At 41.3% G+C, this 19,877-nt stretch overlaps 1 protein-coding gene across 2 annotated transcripts in view; it reads right to left on the minus strand.

Moving 5' to 3' along the window:
- kcnip1a (Kv channel interacting protein 1 a) overlaps positions 1-19,114 on the minus strand; it is a 46,999-nt gene extending 27,885 nt beyond the window's left edge. The window contains exons 1-2 of one of the 2 annotated variants that reach the window (XM_026194562.1): positions 18,939-19,114; positions 18,429-18,702 (exon numbers count right to left, since the gene is read on the minus strand). In XM_026194562.1, coding sequence (XP_026050347.1) covers positions 18,429-18,516 — 88 coding nt within the window. In that variant the 5' untranslated portion in view covers positions 18,517-18,702; positions 18,939-19,114. Of the gene's footprint in view, positions 1-3,935; positions 4,587-18,428; positions 18,703-18,938 lie in introns of those variants that run through there. The other variant, XM_026194571.1, reaches the window with a different exon arrangement.
- Between the last annotated feature and the right edge of the window lie 763 nt (positions 19,115-19,877).

Raw genomic sequence — 19,877 nt, forward strand, 5'->3', positions numbered from 1 at the left:
TATTTAATAAAAATTAAGTTAAAGCAGTGTGTGTGAAAAACTGAGTACACCTATGACTGTACACTGTTGACTGAACCAGAGCTTGTTTAACAACCTTTAGGAGCAATAACTTTTTTTAAACAATTGTTTCTTGTACGACTTCAACAGTCTCTCACATCATTTGAGAGACTGCCAAACATTTTCAATTTTTTCAGCCATTCTTTTGTAGATTTGCTAATAGTCATGTTACATGACCCAATTTGGGCCAAGCCTTAGCTAACGGCCTTACACTTGACAAGGACTTCAACTCAGTGACTGCAAGGTGCTGCAAAACAAGCCCAAATCATCAGCCCTCCAACACCGTGCTTGACAGCTGGTACGAGGTGTTTGTTTTTTCACAAACATTGCACTGTGCATTTTGGCCAAACTCTTCTACTTCAGTTGTATCTGTCCAAAGGATATTGTTCCTGAAATCTTTTGGTTTGCTCAGAAGTAGCTTTGCAAATGTAGGCCATACTACTACGTATGTTTTTTTTTTATTAGAGCAAAGAGGCTTTCTCCTGGCAACCCTTCTAAAGAAGGCATACTTGTTCAGACTTTTTGCAATTGTACCATCATGAATTTTAGCATTTATCACTTTCAATTTCTCTGGGTATTGCACAGTCTGACCTTGGGGTGAATTTGCTGGGATGTCTAGTTTGGAAAGACTAGCACCTACGGATGGAAATTGATAAGAATATAGCGATTACGATTCCATTATCAATATCACTTATTGATTCGATTCCTTATCGATTCTCACCAGCTTCGCTTTGAGAGTCACCACTATGACCATCACCATCTGGTCAGATGTTTGCGCCTGTTGGAGGTATTTCCCCTCTTTGTTGTGATCGGTCTTAGGGTCATTAGTCAAATAAGTAATTATTATACAGGACACTTTTGTTTAAAGTAATGCATTCGAGTTTTTAATTGCTCCTTCTACTACTCGTTACATTACTTTCATGTCATTCTGTAAAATGACCTGAAATGCATTGTCTCACAATTACAGTTTCACAATATAAAGCTCTGGCTAATGTCTTACACACCAACACAAATCCCTGTCCTAATGAGGACACACATATAATCTTCATCTTATATTACACAAAGCCTCTCAGTAGAACAAAAAGTTAACAGCACAAAGAAAAGATGAAAACCAGCACGAGGAGACTTTTAAGTGATCGTCATAGTGATTCTATTAAAGAAAGCTAGAAACTGGCTGGAGTCTGACTGCTCATCAGTTTGTTACCTGTTGAAATTCAGGGTCTGGCTGCTGGGCTGGGGTCGGCATTCACTCAGCTTTCACTCTGGGTTCTTGGCTAGCTTAGCATTAGCATGCTATCTGTGCAGATGCTTGCAAAGAGCAAAGTTGCGTTAGCAGCATAATGAAGCTGTTTCTGTCCTTGATGCAGTTAGCACTTTACCATTACACTTGTTTTTATGGGCAAAAAAATACTAAATAAAATAAAATAATAGTAATGTCCATATCCACGCTGTAGACTGTGTCACTGTTTTCCTCCTCCACACACAAACTGAAATCTTGTAGTGCAAGAACTGATAAGTGAGATTGATAGGAAGGCAGACTAACAATTCCAATAGAACTAGACTACTGGGAACCAGTTCTTAATTCCCATCCCTACTGGCGTCTGTCTTAAATGTTTTCCACTTGTAAGTAGTCTTTCCTCATTGTAGAAAGATGGACTTTAACTTTGTTTGGAAATGGCCTTATAACCTTTCCCAGATTGATGGGCAGCAGCAATTGCTTCTCTCAGATTATTGCTGATATCTTTCCTTCTTGGTATTGTGTTAACACACACCTGAATGCACCAGACCTGTGCACTGCTTTTATAGATGTGATCAAACTTGGTAATGATCAGTTAATCAAGAACATTTGGTTGGCATTGCCGAACAGCTGAGTTTTGACTTTGTTGTTGTTAAACATATAATAAGACCAGATAAGGGTCAGATTTTCCTGATATGAAAACCTTAAAACTGAAAGATGGTGTCCTTTCTTTTTAACATAACTGCATCTTTATCTTTGGCTTGTTTTTGGCGTTTGAGAGCTCAAGATACAGATGTAAGATCGAGGTTCTGTTCCCAGTCAGTGGGGCAGACTTTGCAGCTTTTTAGTCTATGGTTCAAGGGGCTAATACAGTCTTCCTGGTCCTCCAAAATAATACAAAATAAAGATAAAATTACTAGTTCATAACATTATTCCCCTCAGTCAGCAATGGCAACGGTTAATACTAAGAGAAGTGAGTTGCTGAAAAGTATTGTTTCTGATTTTGTCCTGTCAATTTAACAGCTTCCTTAAATCCACATCTATAATTTTCATCTAAAGTTTGAATCCTCAGCTAGTTAACTTTAAGTCCTTCTCAGCTGGCCATTGCCTCATGTTGAGTTGTGATCAAGGGTGGGTCAACCTTCCATGCAAAATGAATCCTGGCCTGCTTTCATTAGGGCACTTTTTTTTTATCACTGCAGCAGATGGCGAAACACACACGTTCAGTGACACACACATTGCAGCCCCCTGAGAAGCAACCTCGCCTCCTCTCTCAACTTTTCTCAATTTTTTCTCTCCCACTTTTACTCATCTATCACTTCCGCCTCACACCCTAACAGTGGAAACTTCAAAGTGGCTGCTATTTAGAGGTTACCCTACATCCTGGTTGCTTTGTAAGCATTGTTGCCTTCCCTAACGAGTAAATGGGCTGCGTTTGAAATGGAAGTAGCTACCACGAACACAAAGTATCTGACACGCATGTTCATACTGTGGACTGCAGAAAACAACCAACCTAAAAATGTGCCTTGAGTATCTCTTTAGCACATATCGACTGAGAGCTGTTTCCACGCAGGAAAATGAGGTGCAGGTCAGGCACTGAAATAAACAACCCACGCAGCATGCTATATATGTTTGTATTTCAGGAGCCCATTTATGGGGTCTCTAAGGACTTTTCTCAGCTCTTCTTTGTCTGACTGCACTGTTGGACAGGGAAAACACTGAGAATATAGAGCTGGAAGGCATTTTCCCGAGGGACATTCACAGCATATAATTTACATCATTTACATCACCTCCGGTGTTTTTTTCTTTCTTTTGTCACAGCATATGCAACATGCAGACAGTTTTGCATGATCTCACTCCAGTTAATGATCCAATTAGAGATTTCTGAATTTTATCCCTCTGTTTTCCTCGTCGAGATGTGATTTGGCTCCCGATTTTCCAACCTCTGCTGTGTGTATTTGAGATGCAGCGCTGTGTCTGTCAGCGATAGCCATCAAGGTTTAAGGTCAACAGATGCAGGACAGACCACGGCCAAAAGCTGATGGATTACAACGCTTTGATTTACGGCACAATACCACAGCCACCACACACACAAAATGCACGATTCTTCACACACGCCTACATTTTCAGCAGTCAATTAGGTGCATAAATATTTTCTGTGGACAAAGAATACACATACATACTGGGTACAGCATGCATGTGTCAAGTGTCAGCACCTGTCAAACAGTAGCGTGGCAGGAAAGAGAGTGGGCTGGTTTGGAAAGCAGACAGGGGTAAATACCATCACCTATTATAGACATGCCCAATGGCACAGTTGCGCGCACACATGCACACACACGGACACATGTATATTGTTAAATCCACAGTTCAAACAGAGGACAGGTGGCCTGGAGCACTCTAAAGCAACAGTGAATAACAATTTCTCTTTTTTATACAACTTCTTATTGCAGCTTACAGCACATTCATCTTAATACCATAATGCACTTCTTGTGCCATATTCACCACTCTGAGCAAACATATATGACTCCATCACTAAAGCACAATGACGCAACATGATGGATGCTGCTCACAGTAACATGCAAATCCTCACATTCAGGATTCAAATGTGTTCAGTGTGTGCATTTCAAATACAAATTCTTACCTTTGTGGTAGGACACTTGCTTGGATTGCATGGAAAAGGTTCCCATCACAAGACCCATGTTGACTTCTGGCTGCTGGAAGATTGTGCGTGCTGGCGTAAGTGAGTGTGTTTATGAGCGCGCGCTGGTCTGCCTGCCTATGATCAAGGTGTGCTAGTAAGTATGCGTACAGTAGGTGAGCGTAAATTTGTGATTAAGTTAGTCCATCAGCCAGCTGTATGTGTAGAAGTACAGATATCACTTCTCATGCTGCCTCACACCCACACAGCTCTGCCGCTTCTGCTCGAGGGTGTGTGTGAGAGAGAGAGTGTGAGTGAGAGGAGAGAGAGTGGGAGAGACAGAGAGAGAGTATGCATGTGTGTGTGTTTCTATGTATGCGTGTGTAAATGAAATAAGCGGCACACATCCACTCTCAGGCTGCCTTTGTCTACCCTGCCACTGAAGCTGTCTATTTTACATCCCTTCTATCTCTTTGTCCACCAGTCCCCAGTCACCAGACTGTCATCCCATCAATTCCTCTGTGCCTCTTCATGTATCTGCCTCTATGTCTCTGCTTCTCCCTGCTCCCGTTTTCTCTCCCATTCGTCTGAGTCGCTCTGTGTCTTTGTCTGTCTGGTGGGGAATGGGGAATTGCACACTGTTGCACAGGAAAAGGCAGAGACAGAGACGGGAGAGATGGGGCAAGAGAGGAGGACAAAACTCAAGAGAGGGCAAGCGAGAGGAGGAAGAAGAGATGAGGAAATTAGGAGAAGAAAGAGGAGAGGGTGAGGAGAAGAGGAAGAGGAGACAGAGACAAATCAGGAGGATTCACAAACGGCAGGGGAGGCAAAGTGAGGAGGCGAGAGGGTGGGAGGGGAAGACCGTGAAAGAAAGAGATGGAGTGAGATGAGGAGTGCAAGAGGTGAGGGGAGATAAGGGAGGAATAGACTGATCCGTGCCCCCCTTTGCTATTCAGCAGGCAAACAGTCTGAGTGTGGAGAGTGCATTCGCTGCTTTATCTCTACATGCACAAGTGTGGCAGGTGGTGTGTGTGTGTGTGTATGCGATTGTGTGCGTGTAATTATTCTGCTCGCGGGTGGGTCATGGACAAAACCCTCTACGTGTGGCACAGCTACGTCCTCAGAAACGCTGCCTCGCATTTGTCAGCGACTGCATCGACATGCTGTATCAGACATGTTTTTGTGCTCAAGTCTCCTGATGAACTCATCAACTACACACACACACGCACACACAGAGGCCACACACCATCTACAACAATACACCCAGGAGAGCGATGCCAGTCTGCAACACAGTCCAACTCATACATGCACTCCTTACTCCCATCAGTCACGCTTAACCCCTTGGTGCCCTCTGTGTTACACCGGTTGTTCAGATTGGCAGGCTGCGCTGATGCCACTGATGGCAGCCCTTATTGAAATTCCTCACATGGCTTTAGTTAAGAAAACAATTTACAGCTGAGCCATCGCTGTGGTTGAGCTGAGGCCATCAAGGCCAATGATAAAGTCATTAGGGCATGGCATTCATTAAAGGCTAGCTGCAGTAGCCTGTATGCTCAGGATCAATGCAGAGTAAAATAAGAGAGGGAAGAAGGCAGTGCAAGAGACTGAGAAAAAGAAAATTAAGAACAGGGTAGTGAAAGGTGGATAGACAAAGAAAGTGAGAAAAATGAGCACTGCAGGGCAGGAGTATGTGTGTGCGTGAGTGAGTGCGTTCAATGGTGAGAGACATTTTTTGGGTATGCAAGAGCTCACACCTCCCCTATCCCTTTTCTATCTCTGCAGAAAGGAGGAGATCATACGTGATTCTCTTATCAAAATCAAACACTAAAGAGGAAAAAACATTTTGCACATGCGTGCACGCATACGCACAAACGCTGACAAACACTCAGTGCTTACAGCAAGTAAGAGCGGCAATAAATCAACACAGAGAAGCAGGTCTTTGAGTACACACTACAGCAATGACACAAAGACATGCTGATTAAATTCTGAAAGCCCGGCTGAATAGGCGAGATAAGGGAGCGTGATTTGGTGTAGTGATGATGTTTAACTTCAGTGAAGGGGTTACATACACATCCATCAATAGAGAGAAAAGCCTTCGGTTGATCAAACACTTTGAAAACCCAGTGGATAAACTGAAAAAGCTCACAGGGGGAACGCTGAAAAACGTGTTGTTTTGATCAGTCTCTGCAAAGCTGACATTTTCCAAATACCAAGTTTTCAAACAACACAGGCTGAAGAAAACAAGCTGCAATTACAGAATAGAATAGAATAGAATAGAATAGAATAGAATAGAATAGAATAGAAAGTCAATTCTTAACCTTGAAAATAGCTGAAAAACCTTGGGCAAAAGCCCCTCAAGCCTAAAGAAGATGATACTTTTTAGTCTGTAAAGACCTCCAAAGCAGTTACTCAGTGGATCTTGTCGTGCTCTCTGTTGTGTGCCTTTTACTTGTTTTTGTATATATTTATTTTGATTGTATATAGTTCTCCTGTTTGTTATTTATTCCTGCTGTCTTACTTTTCGTATTTTATTCCAGAACAGTTAGTGTGGAACACCCACAAGACATGTATAATCAAAATAAAGGACTATTCTATTCTATTGTATTGTATTCTATTCTATTCTATAGCAGTGAGAATGGTTTGTCCTCTGGAAAAAAAAGCCTGAACAAAAGTTTCTCAAAAATCTTTGAATTCCAAAACCCAGAAACAGTGAGAACATCTGCACAGGAAAAGCTGCAGCATCAATCACTTCTCCAATGACGCAAACGCCTCCATGTACATGTTCAACTCAGCTCAGTTAGAACTGGAGTTATGACTCCTGTCTGTTGGAAACAAAGACAATATTGCACTGTTTCGGAACAGTCCACAGATGGGAGATGGATCATCGAACTGCTGGACTTGCCTGCCGCTGGCTTCCTTTTTGTAGCAACCAGCAGCAACTATAAGCCATCTGTACCCAGCAATATTTTCAGTGCTATTATAAAATAGTATATTTTTTTCTACATTGTCCTTTGAAATCAGTTTGGAAAGCTCCAATGAAAGTGCATAAGTGTCAGAGGGTCTGGGCAAATCTTGTGTTTATTTTCAGGTTGTTTTGAGTGTGGAGGTTTGATTTTTAAACCTCAGAACACCAACACTAAGTGTTGCCTTCATTCAGTCACACTGGAGTAAAACTAGGACAGACATCTCCATGCAGCCAGGAAAAATTAGTGGTTTCCCAGTGATTGCATTGAGTTTTTTTGCATTTGGAGATTGATTGGAAGTAGTTGAGGTGACTAAACTTGGCAGTCAAAAACTTAGCATGCAGCAGTCTCAATTCGTGGGTAACAACTGGCAATTGCAAGGTGACGGTAGAGGTCGCCTGGTGAAAGCCAACCTGTCTCCAAGCAATTGTGGTCCAACTTGGACCACTATGAGCACTCTCACACAGATTAGCAAAGGTCTGCATATAACTGAAGCCTGATTTGATGTGATGTGACTTTGTAGGGACTTGACTCAATAAGATTGTTCAACTACTCATCTCAAGTAACTAAGTGGCTGTGTTTTGTTGATATTCCTATGTAAAAGCAAGGTTGCTAAGGACCTATGTCATTTTGCAGTCATGTCACCATCGTGCAGCACTTTAAATGAAGAAAGTGAAGAAATACTGGGCTCAGACAGCATCAGCCGATTGTGAACAGCTGCCCAAAAGAGGTCATGACATCGATTGGACAGGGGTTAAAGTCATCAACCAGGCGTCAGCACGTTAAATGGTGGCAGAAAAATAATGACATTTACTTTCACAGTCAGAGTGGTCGCTGTCACAGTTATTGTAACCACTTGACAGTTATTCCTGAGGCAATGCGATGACAATTGTACATCTACCATTTCTCAATACGACAGTAGCATCGTGGAAAATGAAACAAAAAAAAAATACAATGTTTGTTTTGGAGAATGAGAAAAGAGTTTCAGATCCATCAATTATATATGACTGCCTCCAGAAACTACAAAAACAGCTCTCTGATTTTACATAGGTAGAATTAAAGTCTGGTTATGTTAAGCACAAAACATTTCTTGTTTAGGGAGGCACACAGACTGGGTTAACATTGTGTTATTCTTGGGGACCGATTTGTAGTCATGTGAAAAAGGAATAATTAGTCTGTTCAGGTAGGGAACAATTATCACTATGATTAAACTGGTTACACAAAGCTGTCTGTCTTAAGGTAATGATGCTGCTGTCATTCATGTAAATTAACTCGGGTAAAAATCACTGCAAGGCCAAGAAAAAATTCAGCTAAGGGAAATGGGTAAGAACGTTCCCCTGGACTGGAGGTGTAGTTTCTGGATAAACTGAATGGTCAGTTTTTTCCATGAGTGGAATTTTTTTTCATCCCTGATGGTGCAAGCATATTCCAAGATGACAGTGCCAGATTTCATAGCAATCAAATAATCAAAGAGTGGTTCACAGAGCATGAGACATCATTTTCACACATGGGTTCACCACCGCAGAGTCCAGATCTCAACCCCACTGAGCATCTTTGGGATGTGCTGGACTTTGATGATTCTCTGACCATCCATACGAGAGCTTGGCAAAAAAAAAGTGTTGTGACAATGCATAAGCTTATTAAAAGATGACATGAATAATTCATGCAATCATCCTTTAATGATCAGCTGACCTGATCATTAAAGGATTTCTTTAAGAAATGGAGCTACTGTAAATCATCACCTTTGTTTAAATACTTTAAACAATAACAAACACGGATTAACTGAGCCATTAGCTTTCTAGTCATTTTAATACAGTGAAACTAAAATAGCACTCTAGACTGTTTAGTTGCAGTCCAGTAACAGTAACGGCAACAGGTTCATCACATTAGGCCGAGTGCCAAACCCTTCCAAGACATTAGCTTGACATCGTGTGTGCTGCTACTCAGTCCTGTCCAGCCTTCGTTGGATCGTTCTGAGTGCCAGCCAACCCTTCTCTCATCATTTATTAACCATTACACAACAGACCTTTTATGGGATTGAGACGGCAGCCTGGGTGAATGAATGGAGGCAAAGGAAAAGTACATGGGGTTAGACTGTGGAGTTGAAAGGTAGAAAGCGTTTGACAGCATACAGACGGTGTTGACAAGCACAGAAAGTGGTGAACAGGCAGTGAATAATAAATTGGCTGGTTAGCTGCTGTCCGGTCTTATTAGATGAAGGCTGAATGGAATCTGTCATAGTGATAACCGCACAGAGGAGAAGAGATTAGGGCAGAGAGAGAGGGAAATGCAGAGGGAAGGAAAGAGTATAGGAAGTGGCAAGAAGACAGCAAGACAAACAGGAGCAGATATTCTGAAGACCAGATGGGAGTAATTCTAGGAGGGAGGGCCGAAGGGGTGTAGGTGAGGAGGAAAAGAAGGAGAGCTACAGACAGAACAGTTAGATGCAGTATTAGGAAGCAAGATTGAAGACTGGCTCCTAACAGGCTTAGTGACATCTGAGTCATCAGGACAAACAGATTGATTTACTGAAGTGAGAAGCAAAGGAGACGAGCTCAACGATCCTGCCAGACACGGGAAAGACGTGTAGCGCCACGGAGAGCAGACTATTTCTGCAGCAAAGAGACAATCGCATGTTGGTTTTCCTTTAACAAAGCCAAGCATGTGTTAGTTGCACCAACACAGACCACAAAGCAAAGTGTATAAAAGGCCCAGTGGAGTAATTTGGTTGCTATGACTATATCATACCGCATAATCATCATGTAAAGGATCATTTCACCAAAATCATAAAAACACAAATAACCCCTATTAAGACATGCAGTTGTGTTTGTTCAGGCTTTAAGATTTCCCTTTTTAAAATGTCTGCTACAAAACCAGCACACCAGGAGTGAAAGAAATTGTGTTTATAACTTCACAAATATAAAAAAAAATAGAAGGATTTATCATTTTTCCTGTTAACTGGAGAAAATTCATGACTTTGATTTTATTATTGTTCATTTAAAAAAAATCATGCTAGCTAATATTTGCTGGTGTGCTCTGTGTTCAAATAAAAATGCAGCATAAGTATCTGCTGATTTAGGCTGCTGGCCACACAAAGCAGGATCTCTGAAAGTCTTTAAGTCACCATAATCAATCTTAGTCTATAAATCGATCACATGTGTGTGAGAAAGGGGTCGATTGTAGCGGTAAACGCAACAAGAATTATCAACAGCTTCTCTCAGTTGACTTGAGCATTCAAAAAGCATGGTAGGATAGTCTTATTGACTGTCTAATACTATTATATATAGATATATATATACTATGTGGTATTTTAGATGGGCATTGCTTATGTATGTAAAAGCAGTGAGCAGTTCCTACTAAACACTCATCACTTCCCATCATTTAGGTTCAATCTCAGTTTCAGCAGTCCAAAAATTCTTTAAAAACTATGCAGGATCTTTTTGATGGTACTCTAATCTGGCCTTTCTGTTTTTGCAATGGATGGTTTTCACCTGCTTGTAAACTCCCCATATTTCCATTCATGAACTGATCTCTTCATAGCAGACCTTGGCAATCATGCGCCTACCTCCTCAAGAGTGTTCTTGAATTGACTACATTTTCTTATTCCTGTCATCCTCTCACATCATCTATAATTGACTGAGACAGGACTCTTCCAGACACTAAACCAAGGCACAATGTACATTTTAATTCCTTTAATTTTAAATATGCTTATATTGTCTATCCTGTAAAACAGTCAGATGTCTATTCATGTTATTCCCGGGATCTGCTCGAGCCACTCGCCTAGCTTGGGAGTCACCGCACCTAGTGCTCCGATTACCACCGTTACCTTCACCCTCCATATATATATATAATGTTCTTCCTCTACACCCCCCCCCCCCCCCCCCCCCAATTTTTTTGCACATGTCAAGGAGCGTGTCAGGCTACATTTCACTGTGTGTTATACTTGTATAACTATGCATGTGACAAATAAAGAACCTTGAACCTATCTTTTTTTTCCCCCATGGTTTTTCCGCAAGTGCTGTTGAGCCAGCCAGTACATTTATTGTTTAAGAATTTACCAAACTGTTTTGGTTTTTCAACACGTCGAAGGCCTCCTTCATTGCATCGACATGTCTTAAGAGCTCCTATTGCGCGCTCCAGTGAATAGCTGCCAATTCAACAATTAAACTCAACTCCAGAAGCTTTATCTGTGTAATTAGTCATGGCCTCACCTGGATGTGAAACTGTTTTTTTAGTCATATGTCCAGTTACTTTTAAACCTCTGAAAATGGAAAGCTATGTATAAAAATGACTGCCTTCCTAAATAATTAATGCAATACTTTTGTTAATCCCCTTGAGTTAGAGCTGAAAGTCTGCAATTAAATCCCATCTTGATTATGGGAGTTAAAATCCTCTGTAGTGGTGTGCAGAGGCAACTGTCCAAATACTTTTTTTATCTGATTGAACGATAAGTTATCTAAACCGTGCTGTTAATCTCAGTAATCGTGCTTACTAGCACCCCAGCTCATCACAATCAATATCAAAACATCACCTTTGAATGGCTCTAAAAAACAAAATAATGATTTTGAAGTTTTTTCTATTTACTCTGGTTATCTTTGCCTAATATTAAAATGTATTTGATGATCTTAAACATGTATGTGTAACAAAAACAATGTATATTTTAGCCTAAAAACAGCTGTAACCGCGTTGTACTGTTTGAAAACAACAAGAGCCCATGTTGGTGAATCTTTGCTGCTTTTAGACTCTCTCCATCACAACAGCCTCTCCTCAAGGCCATGGCTGCTGTTTTTCTGTCCCACAGTGCATCTCTCAAAACAATTCACCGCCATACGCCACACACAAACTTTATGTCGCCTGTCAGAACGTGAAAAACACCATCTAACCTTCTTCCCCCCGGGTCGATACACAGATGACACATTTCCGAGGGCTCTTTAAGCTCTGTGCAGCTTGACGTGAAGTTGCACAGGACATTAACACTGAGAGACGCACTAACACAAAAGCTGTTTATCCATTTACTCTTAAGCTTGGCTGAAATATTTTCTGCTTCATTTGCCATAAATGTTTTGCAGACAGCGTCACCTTGCCTGTGGGTGTTACTGTTCTCAGACACATTCAGCCTTCACTAGCCGGCCTGCTATTCCTGGAAGCAGATAGTTAGCAGATGAGTGTATTCATCTGTAAATAAATATAAAATTGACATTTTTGTTGAAGGGAATCAGGTCTTATTTCTTTACTTCATCAGTGCCCCAGTGGTTTATGTGAACTGAATGCAAACAACTCTATTGACTCTCCCCTTCTGTGTCTCGTTCCCTTCCTCACTGCAGATGAAAGTGATGGAGGTGTTAATTGTATGCAGCTTGGGGATTGATTACAGCGTTTAGGGGGGGAGAGTGGCGTCCCCACCTCAGAGAGCCTTTTTCATAAAAATTATTATGCATTATATTTTGTATTAAATATTCGCCGTGTCCCCTATGGCACATTAAAAGTGATATGACAGCATTTTGGAGCTAAGCAGCACGCGCACACACACACGCACGCAGTTGTCGAGCACACTCAATGAGATAATAGCACACACACATCAATATCCAACTCAGAGCATATGTGCAAAAATGTGCAATCATGTGCACACCCTCATCCATCTTCTCATTTTTCTTTCCTCCTTGCTCTTTGTTCTTATTTACTCTTTCCTCCTCTTTTCTGAATACAAATACGAGCCAAGTCGCCAACCCCCCCCCCCCCCACCACCACCACCCCCGACTCAAAGCAAGAGGGAGCCTGGAGCAAATATCTGATGGAAAAAAAGAGGAGTTAGTGAATATTTCATTAAGTACTTATGAGGAATGCACAGCTAGGTCACTGTGGCTGACAACTGTGAACCCTGAGTCTGAAAATCCGCCTTGCTGTCCATCATGCATCAGCCATCAAAGGAAAAGCTGCCTCGTGTGCCAGCACTTTGAGATAGTGAATATTTAAAGCTTTAAACACTACATTTTTCTCTAATCTGCTCTGAAAATGTGGGAATGTGTGGTTACAGTAATCTGGAAAGGAAAGAGAGAAAGAGTAACCTGATGCCCTCTGCTGTCCAGTCTGATAAACACAAATACAACATATGGATATTACTCATAAACATTGTTGAGACAACACTGGTCTCTGCGATTCTTTTGGTCCTGGTAGAGATCACGCTAAGATGCTGCCATGTTTTACACAATCATTTTATTACTCATTATTCTTAGAGGTGCATCTGGAGATCAGCACACTGCATTCCTATGCTAAAGGCTGATCTAAAGAACTCCACACAACAGTTACAGTTATAACCTCTGGTCTCCTCCCCCCTATACAGTAAACACCCCCACAATGGAAATACACTAGTACAGTGGCCAAGGGTGCTGACACCCTGACCCCCATCTCCTTTTATGGTAGTGCCCGTTTGCCCTTTGTCTGCTCCTCACCCTCAGTAACTCTTGCTAGTGTCCTGGGGGTGGGGGTTGATTGTCCTCCTGCCCTGAACCTCAGTTCTTTGTCCCCATCCCAGGCCTATTTTCTATTTTGTATTCTTACACCCATTAACCGCAATATTATAATGTTGAAAGAAATTACAAACTATATTCTCTTTAGCTCTGATCTATATGAAGGAATCTATTCTCAACAACATGAATACATAGTTCTCTTTAAAAGGTCATTTCTGGTCTTCGTCACCTAATATTATTAGCCATTTATAATTGGGGTACTAAAAATCATGCTGGGTTGTTCTCATTAGTGAACACCAACATCTTTTTCTCCTCCTGTTTCTAAAGCACATAAAGAAAGACTGGATTCAGGTCACGAATTGGGCTCAATTTATTGTGAGAAGCAAGTAGTTTCAGGGGTTCTTGCCTTATTCAGCCTGCAGATAAGAAGAGATTTTTTATTAGTATTTTCTCTGCGTGGCTGGGGATTTTCAGCCAAACAGGGTTTTGTTTGCTGATGACTCCCATCAGGTGCCATCGCATTTGCCCAGACCACAGCCGAGCGCACATTTCTACATCCAGGCAGGTTGCTTTTGTATGCCAGGAGGAAGCACCAGAGGGCAGGCTGCATGAAAAGAAAAAGTGAAATCAAGCAGGCTGTTTACAGCCTGGAGCTGCTTGGCAGGATGTTTACAGGGTTTTCAGAGATGACAGGAAGCAGAAGAGAAGTTTACTGCTAAGGCAATGCAGAAAGTGACTGACAGGCAGAGATGAACTGAGAGGGAAACCAAAGTGATGAAAGGGATTTAGTCTTTACAGCCTGCAGCTAGAAGAAAAAAGCAGAACTTAAGAGAGGCAGAGATTTCTGGGAAGCAGAAAATTCAACTAGTATGTTTTTTTTAATTTCTAATTTTTTTTTATGTTATTTAGACACTTTTTTTTTAAACTGACAAGAAACACCGAAGATAAAGGACTCTGGCTAAAACGAGACAGGCAGCATCAGAGATATATTAAAGTTTCTAAACTCGCTGGAGCAACCCAGTTAGCATGTTTTTTAGTAGAATTTGAGAAATAGAAACTTTTTAAATAATTTGGTCTGCAAATAGTTAAATGATTAATGATGTTAAATGATTCCCTCTTATTGTTCTTTCTCTGGAGACTACACAGTTGTTATGACTTACTAACAAAATAGTTGAATTAAGTTTAAAGGGTGACAGTATTGAATTTTTAAAAAATACCTTTACCTTAAAAAAAACAACAATTTTATCGCACTTCATATTTTTCACCTAGCTGCCCACTCCCCACCTGCAGTAGCTCCACACCCACAACCAACAGTCTACAATCATCATATTCAGTGTATACACTGTCCACCCATTCATCCATCATTTTCTGCCACTTGTCTGGGTTCAGCATGGTATGTGATTGCCCCAGGGCTTTGTCCCTGCAGGACATTTCTGAAACACCTCACCTAGGAGGCATCCTCAGCTTTGATTTCATTCTTTCTGTCACTACCCAGAGATTGTGGCCATGGATGGGGGCAAGAGCAAAATGACAGCTCTGCTTTTACTCTGGGCTCTCTTTTTTTTTTACCAAAACAGACCAGTAGAGTGTCCCCATCACTGCAGATGCCCCTTTCAATCTCCTGGTCCACTCTCCCCTCAGTCATGAGCAAGACCCCAAGATACTCAAATTCCTTCACTTGGGGCAGCAGCTCAGCCCCGACCCAGTGTGCAGATGTTCCGAAACTTAGAGGTGTTGATTTTCATCCCTGCTGCTTCACACCTGGCTGCAAAAGGCCTACTGGATGCTGGGCGTTGTGCCGAGTGCACATTTCTGCTTAACAGTTGGTGTTTGAGCAGGACAAACTGTTGTTAGCACAGAGGTTTGCCAAAAAAACATGACTCGGGTTCCGATCTGGTGGTCTATTCTTCCCAATCACACCCCTCCAGGTCACACTGTCATCGTCCACCTAAGGACAATGGAGTCCCCAGTAGGGCCATTAAGAAAACGGAGCACATTGAACTGTCATTAGGTGCACAGACAGAAACTTAGTTCCAATTTTATGATCTCTGTTTTTATTTTGTTCCAATTTTATGTTCACATTTTTATTTTTTGTATCGGTTTTATGGAAATAAAAAAAGTGTCTATTTTCCACATTGTATGTGAATTATTATAAATCTTTAAACATGTTCAACAAAGTATTTACACAATGAGCTGCTAATTGTTTGAACTGCATAAATTCATTCTTAGCTGATTTTTCTTTACATCTATCTAAAATGTAACAAGCAGTATCTCATGTCTTTAACGTCATGCATAATGTTTTGCCATTTCAAGGTCAGCCGTGTCAAAGAGCTTAAGTGACTTTGATAAACTTAGTTCTTCAGAAGCATGTTTACAGGTCTTAAAGCTTTAGGTATTATAATTTAGTTAGTAAGAAACCTGACTTCAGCTGCTGTGTAGCTCAGAGTCTGATTTAGTCAGAGAGCTTTATGGTAAAAGAGAGAATTTTTAAGTAATTCTGCTCCACTGCCTGTCATAAAAGTCCTACTGAGATGTAAAGGACAGATTTGCATATATATTTTATTTTATTTTATCCCAGTCCTTAATGTCCCTTTCCTGTCTTCCTGCAGAGTAACAAAACACATTTGTGCCATGAATTTCAAAAAGGGAAATGGGATTAGCAACATCAGAAGCATAATTCCTTTAGTGAGGTTTGCTGTCACTGATTTGATGATGGCTTAAGACAACCACTCATGAATTTAGCGATTTAATGTAATGTTATTTTCTCCCCACCGTAAACTCGTATTTTCCCACAGGTACCAGCAGATGTCAGTGCTGCTATGAAAGCCTTTACAGAGCTAAATCCTTAGCAAACCTGTGTTTACAATTCATTTCAATACATTTAAACACTTGAAGTATTTTCTCTTTCCAAAGCCATGCTGCTACTGGTTTAAAAAAAAACTGATATAAAAATCATGTTACCAGTGAGAGGACCAGACTATTCTGTCCCCCGCAGCTTATTACTGTCTTCTTAAAGTGTCCTAAAATGCTGACTCTTAAAGGTCATCTGAAAAGAGCCTGTAACTTACAGTGAAGTGTTGAAAATGCTGTCAGGCCTCTTGGCTGCAGAAAGTAATAACCCTAGTCCCCTTTTACCATCAGCATCTCAGAAAAAAAAAACAGAAAAGGACTTTGCTGCTATGGATGGACAGATGGTTGCATGGATGGATGACTGGATCAATATCTCAGTAGATGATATTTTTTACTTCACGGATCACGAATAATTCTTAAGGGAGAGTAAAATACTGATCTGATCTTTGAATTTATGAGTTTTGATCAGTGGAGCATTCTTGTGCAGAGGTAACAGCTGTAATTCTTGGTAGTATTAGTTGCTCTTAAAGAAGGAAAGAGAAAATAAGCACATGGAGCTAACAAGCTGTGGATGCTTATAAGTTGAGAAACTGTAGGAGACATTACTACACAGTAAAAGTCCCTCAATGGCAGTGCATTGGTTTTCTGGAGTTTACCCTAAAATCACCAGCACATACAGTTATTTAAAATTCTGATCTTTAAAAAGAAAACAAATATTAGAATTTCAGATACAATTAAGCACCATTAGGAAAACAGTGAGCCAAATGAGACGGCATTACATTAGACTCTCTTTCCTTTTTCTCCAAATGGCTTCATAACCGCCCAGTTTACAACTATCCAGTTTCTGATGCAGACTGTGAAAGTGATCTGAAATGGATCCCAGCACTCAAGAAAAAATATTTCAGAAAAACAAAGCTCAAGCACGAAGCCTAGGTGTAATTAGTATTGCAGTGTTCATAGTGTTCATCTGCCACTTCATATCACATCTTCTTTTCATATTCAGTTAACACAATGTGTGCGTATGAGCCTGAACCTCAATGTGTCTGATATTTTGCAGAGCCAGATCTCTGGTTCCCTGCAGCTCATTTCCTTTTTGTCTGTGTGGGTGTTGTACTGACCGTGTGTATTTATTTTTTTTTTACATATATGTGCTCATTTGTGTATGTTTGTGATTACTTTCTGCTCAGTGTGCATTTTATTTCCTGTGAGCATGACAGGGGAGCACTTTATGTTTGCTGCTGGTTGCTCTTTTGGTTTGTCTTCTAAAGACTGATTTGTTATGCAACCAAACCTCAGCAGAAGCTCCTTCATGACGTTATGAGTGTGTGAGACCTCGAGGGCAATTCTACCCACTGTGGCTGAAAGCTTGAGCCATCCACAGACATGTTTGTGAGTGTGTGCGTGCATGCATTTGAGTAAGCCTATTGTGCATCTACTGTATGTGTTTCACTGAATTCTTAGAAATTTCCCATCCCACCAGAAACAATTTCAGCTGGCTCAAAGAGTATTATACAGTAAGTATGTGTGTGTTTGTGTGTATGTGTGCATTTGAGGAGGCTTGTGCGTGTGCCTTCAAGCAGCTGCTATGCTGCAAACAGTTTCTGAAGCACGGCTCTGTGTGCCTTTTGCCTGCACTGCTTTCCTGCTTCGGCAGTAAAATGGATCGCTTTAATGCTGCACACGCGCGCACACAAAAACATCAGGCCAGTAACATGAAGACACAAGAAACATGCAAGCACATACACACATATTAACCACTAATAAATCACAATAGTAAAGCCCTTCGTTTCCTCTCGACATGTGTGTGCAACTCCTTTCCCCGCCGCTGCCACACCGACGCTTTTTATTACTCACATTTATCACAGGAGCACACTCGCACACACTCTGTTCTGTATCAACTTTATCTCTCCTCTCTATTAGTCTCTTACTCCCTTCATCTCTGTCTTTTTCAGTCCCCCCCCCCCCCCCCCCCCTGTGGAGAACATACTGAACAGAACGAGGTCAATAGCAGACAAGAGTAGATGCCGCGGAGAGTGAAGAAAAGAGTTGCACGAGCTGAAGATGAACAATGAAGTGGACTGAACTTTCACTTCTGATTGTGTGCTAATAGGCTTTCCTGCAACACTATCACTGTCTGCAGCACCCACTTTCTGAGCAAGCAACTTGTGCAAATTCAAGAACTTAGGAATATAGCCATGGCTCAAGCACATACGTACCTTTGATGAGAGTCCCAGTGACCAGTTTGTGAAGGGTCACAGCAAACTTGACAAGACCTTGTTTGCAGCGTTTTGCACACCCTGTCATCCTGACAGCGACCCGGGATGCAGCAGGCTGAGCAGGGCCAGAGCAGGACAGGGTTTCCAGGTCCAAGTCAGCACCACCAGTAGCAGCACTCTCAGATCAATACAACTTCTTCTTAGTATATGTATCCAACACCGGCAAAAGGAGCAGAAGATAGAGGCTTACTCCGTCGCCTTTCGTCTTCCTAAGCTGGAGGGGAAAGGAGGAATGGTGATCTCCCTCTGTTTTTCTCTGCTTTCCCTCCCCCGCTCTTTCTTTGCCTTCTCCAGCTCACCTCTGTGCGTGTCCAAATTAGTGAGATGTGCATTTAGTGAGAGTGAGAAAGAGAGAGAAGAGAGGAAGAGAGAGAGAGAAAGAAGGTGTGTTGAGGAAGTAAAATTTGGTGTCCGAGTAAGACAACTACAGCTTATTAGAGATTCTCTTACATTCCAAGTTTCCATGAAACTTCCTTCTGCGGACAGCCTGTGGGGTTGCAGTAATGAAGCAGTCTCATGAACTCTTCGTTGCTTTTTCTGTCCTTCTTCTTCCTCTTTCTTTTCCTCCTCTTTATCAAATGCGTTCCCCTTTAAGTGGGGAAGCAGCAATACACTTTCAGCACCGGTGACAATGGACAGCTCCCCACCACGCAGACCAAACACACTAAGCTTGTTCTGCTTCTTTCTGTAGGCAAACACACGCGCACACACACACATGTTAACATGCACACACACTCCTCCTTCAACCCCTCCCACAACCCTCAGAACACATGAAGGCACTTGGTCTTCGTCCGCTGATGAAATGAGCTTTGTCTGCAAACACCAGATTCAGCATTTATAAATATTATCACCAAAATTAGAAATAGAAAAACTCTGTGATTTTAAAAGGTATTCAACTTGACTGTGTTTAACATTTATTTATTTATTTATCTTTTGTCTTTTATATTTTATTATTATTATTTTTGCTTTTACTCATTACGTGTAAATTTAAGTGGATTTCACATTTAAAAACCAAATAAACAACTTAATATAGAGTCAATCTCTGCCTGTCAGCTGCCATGGAGCTGTCACAGGTCAACGTTCATCCAATCCAGTCTATGCTTTTTCTTGAAGCCCATCCCAGCTGAAATGGGTTGAGAGAAATGATGCACAGTAGACGCAGAGAGACAGTAAACCATTCACATCTACACCTTCAGCCCATTTAGAATCAAAATTAACTTCTGTGAATGTCTCCGGAGTGGAGGAGGAAACAGAAGTATCTGGCAAAAAGTCAAAAAAATGATGTCCTACTCTGACCTGCCTAAAAAGTGGTAACGTCAGTATCTAAAAATACTCTGCAAATAAAATTCCTGAATTTAAAAACAAAACATATGTGTGTGTGTGTGTATG

The sequence above is a fragment of the Astatotilapia calliptera genome, chromosome 2, assembly GCF_900246225.1.
Source record: "Astatotilapia calliptera chromosome 2, fAstCal1.2, whole genome shotgun sequence".
NCBI classification, from domain to species: domain Eukaryota; kingdom Metazoa; phylum Chordata; class Actinopteri; order Cichliformes; family Cichlidae; genus Astatotilapia; species Astatotilapia calliptera.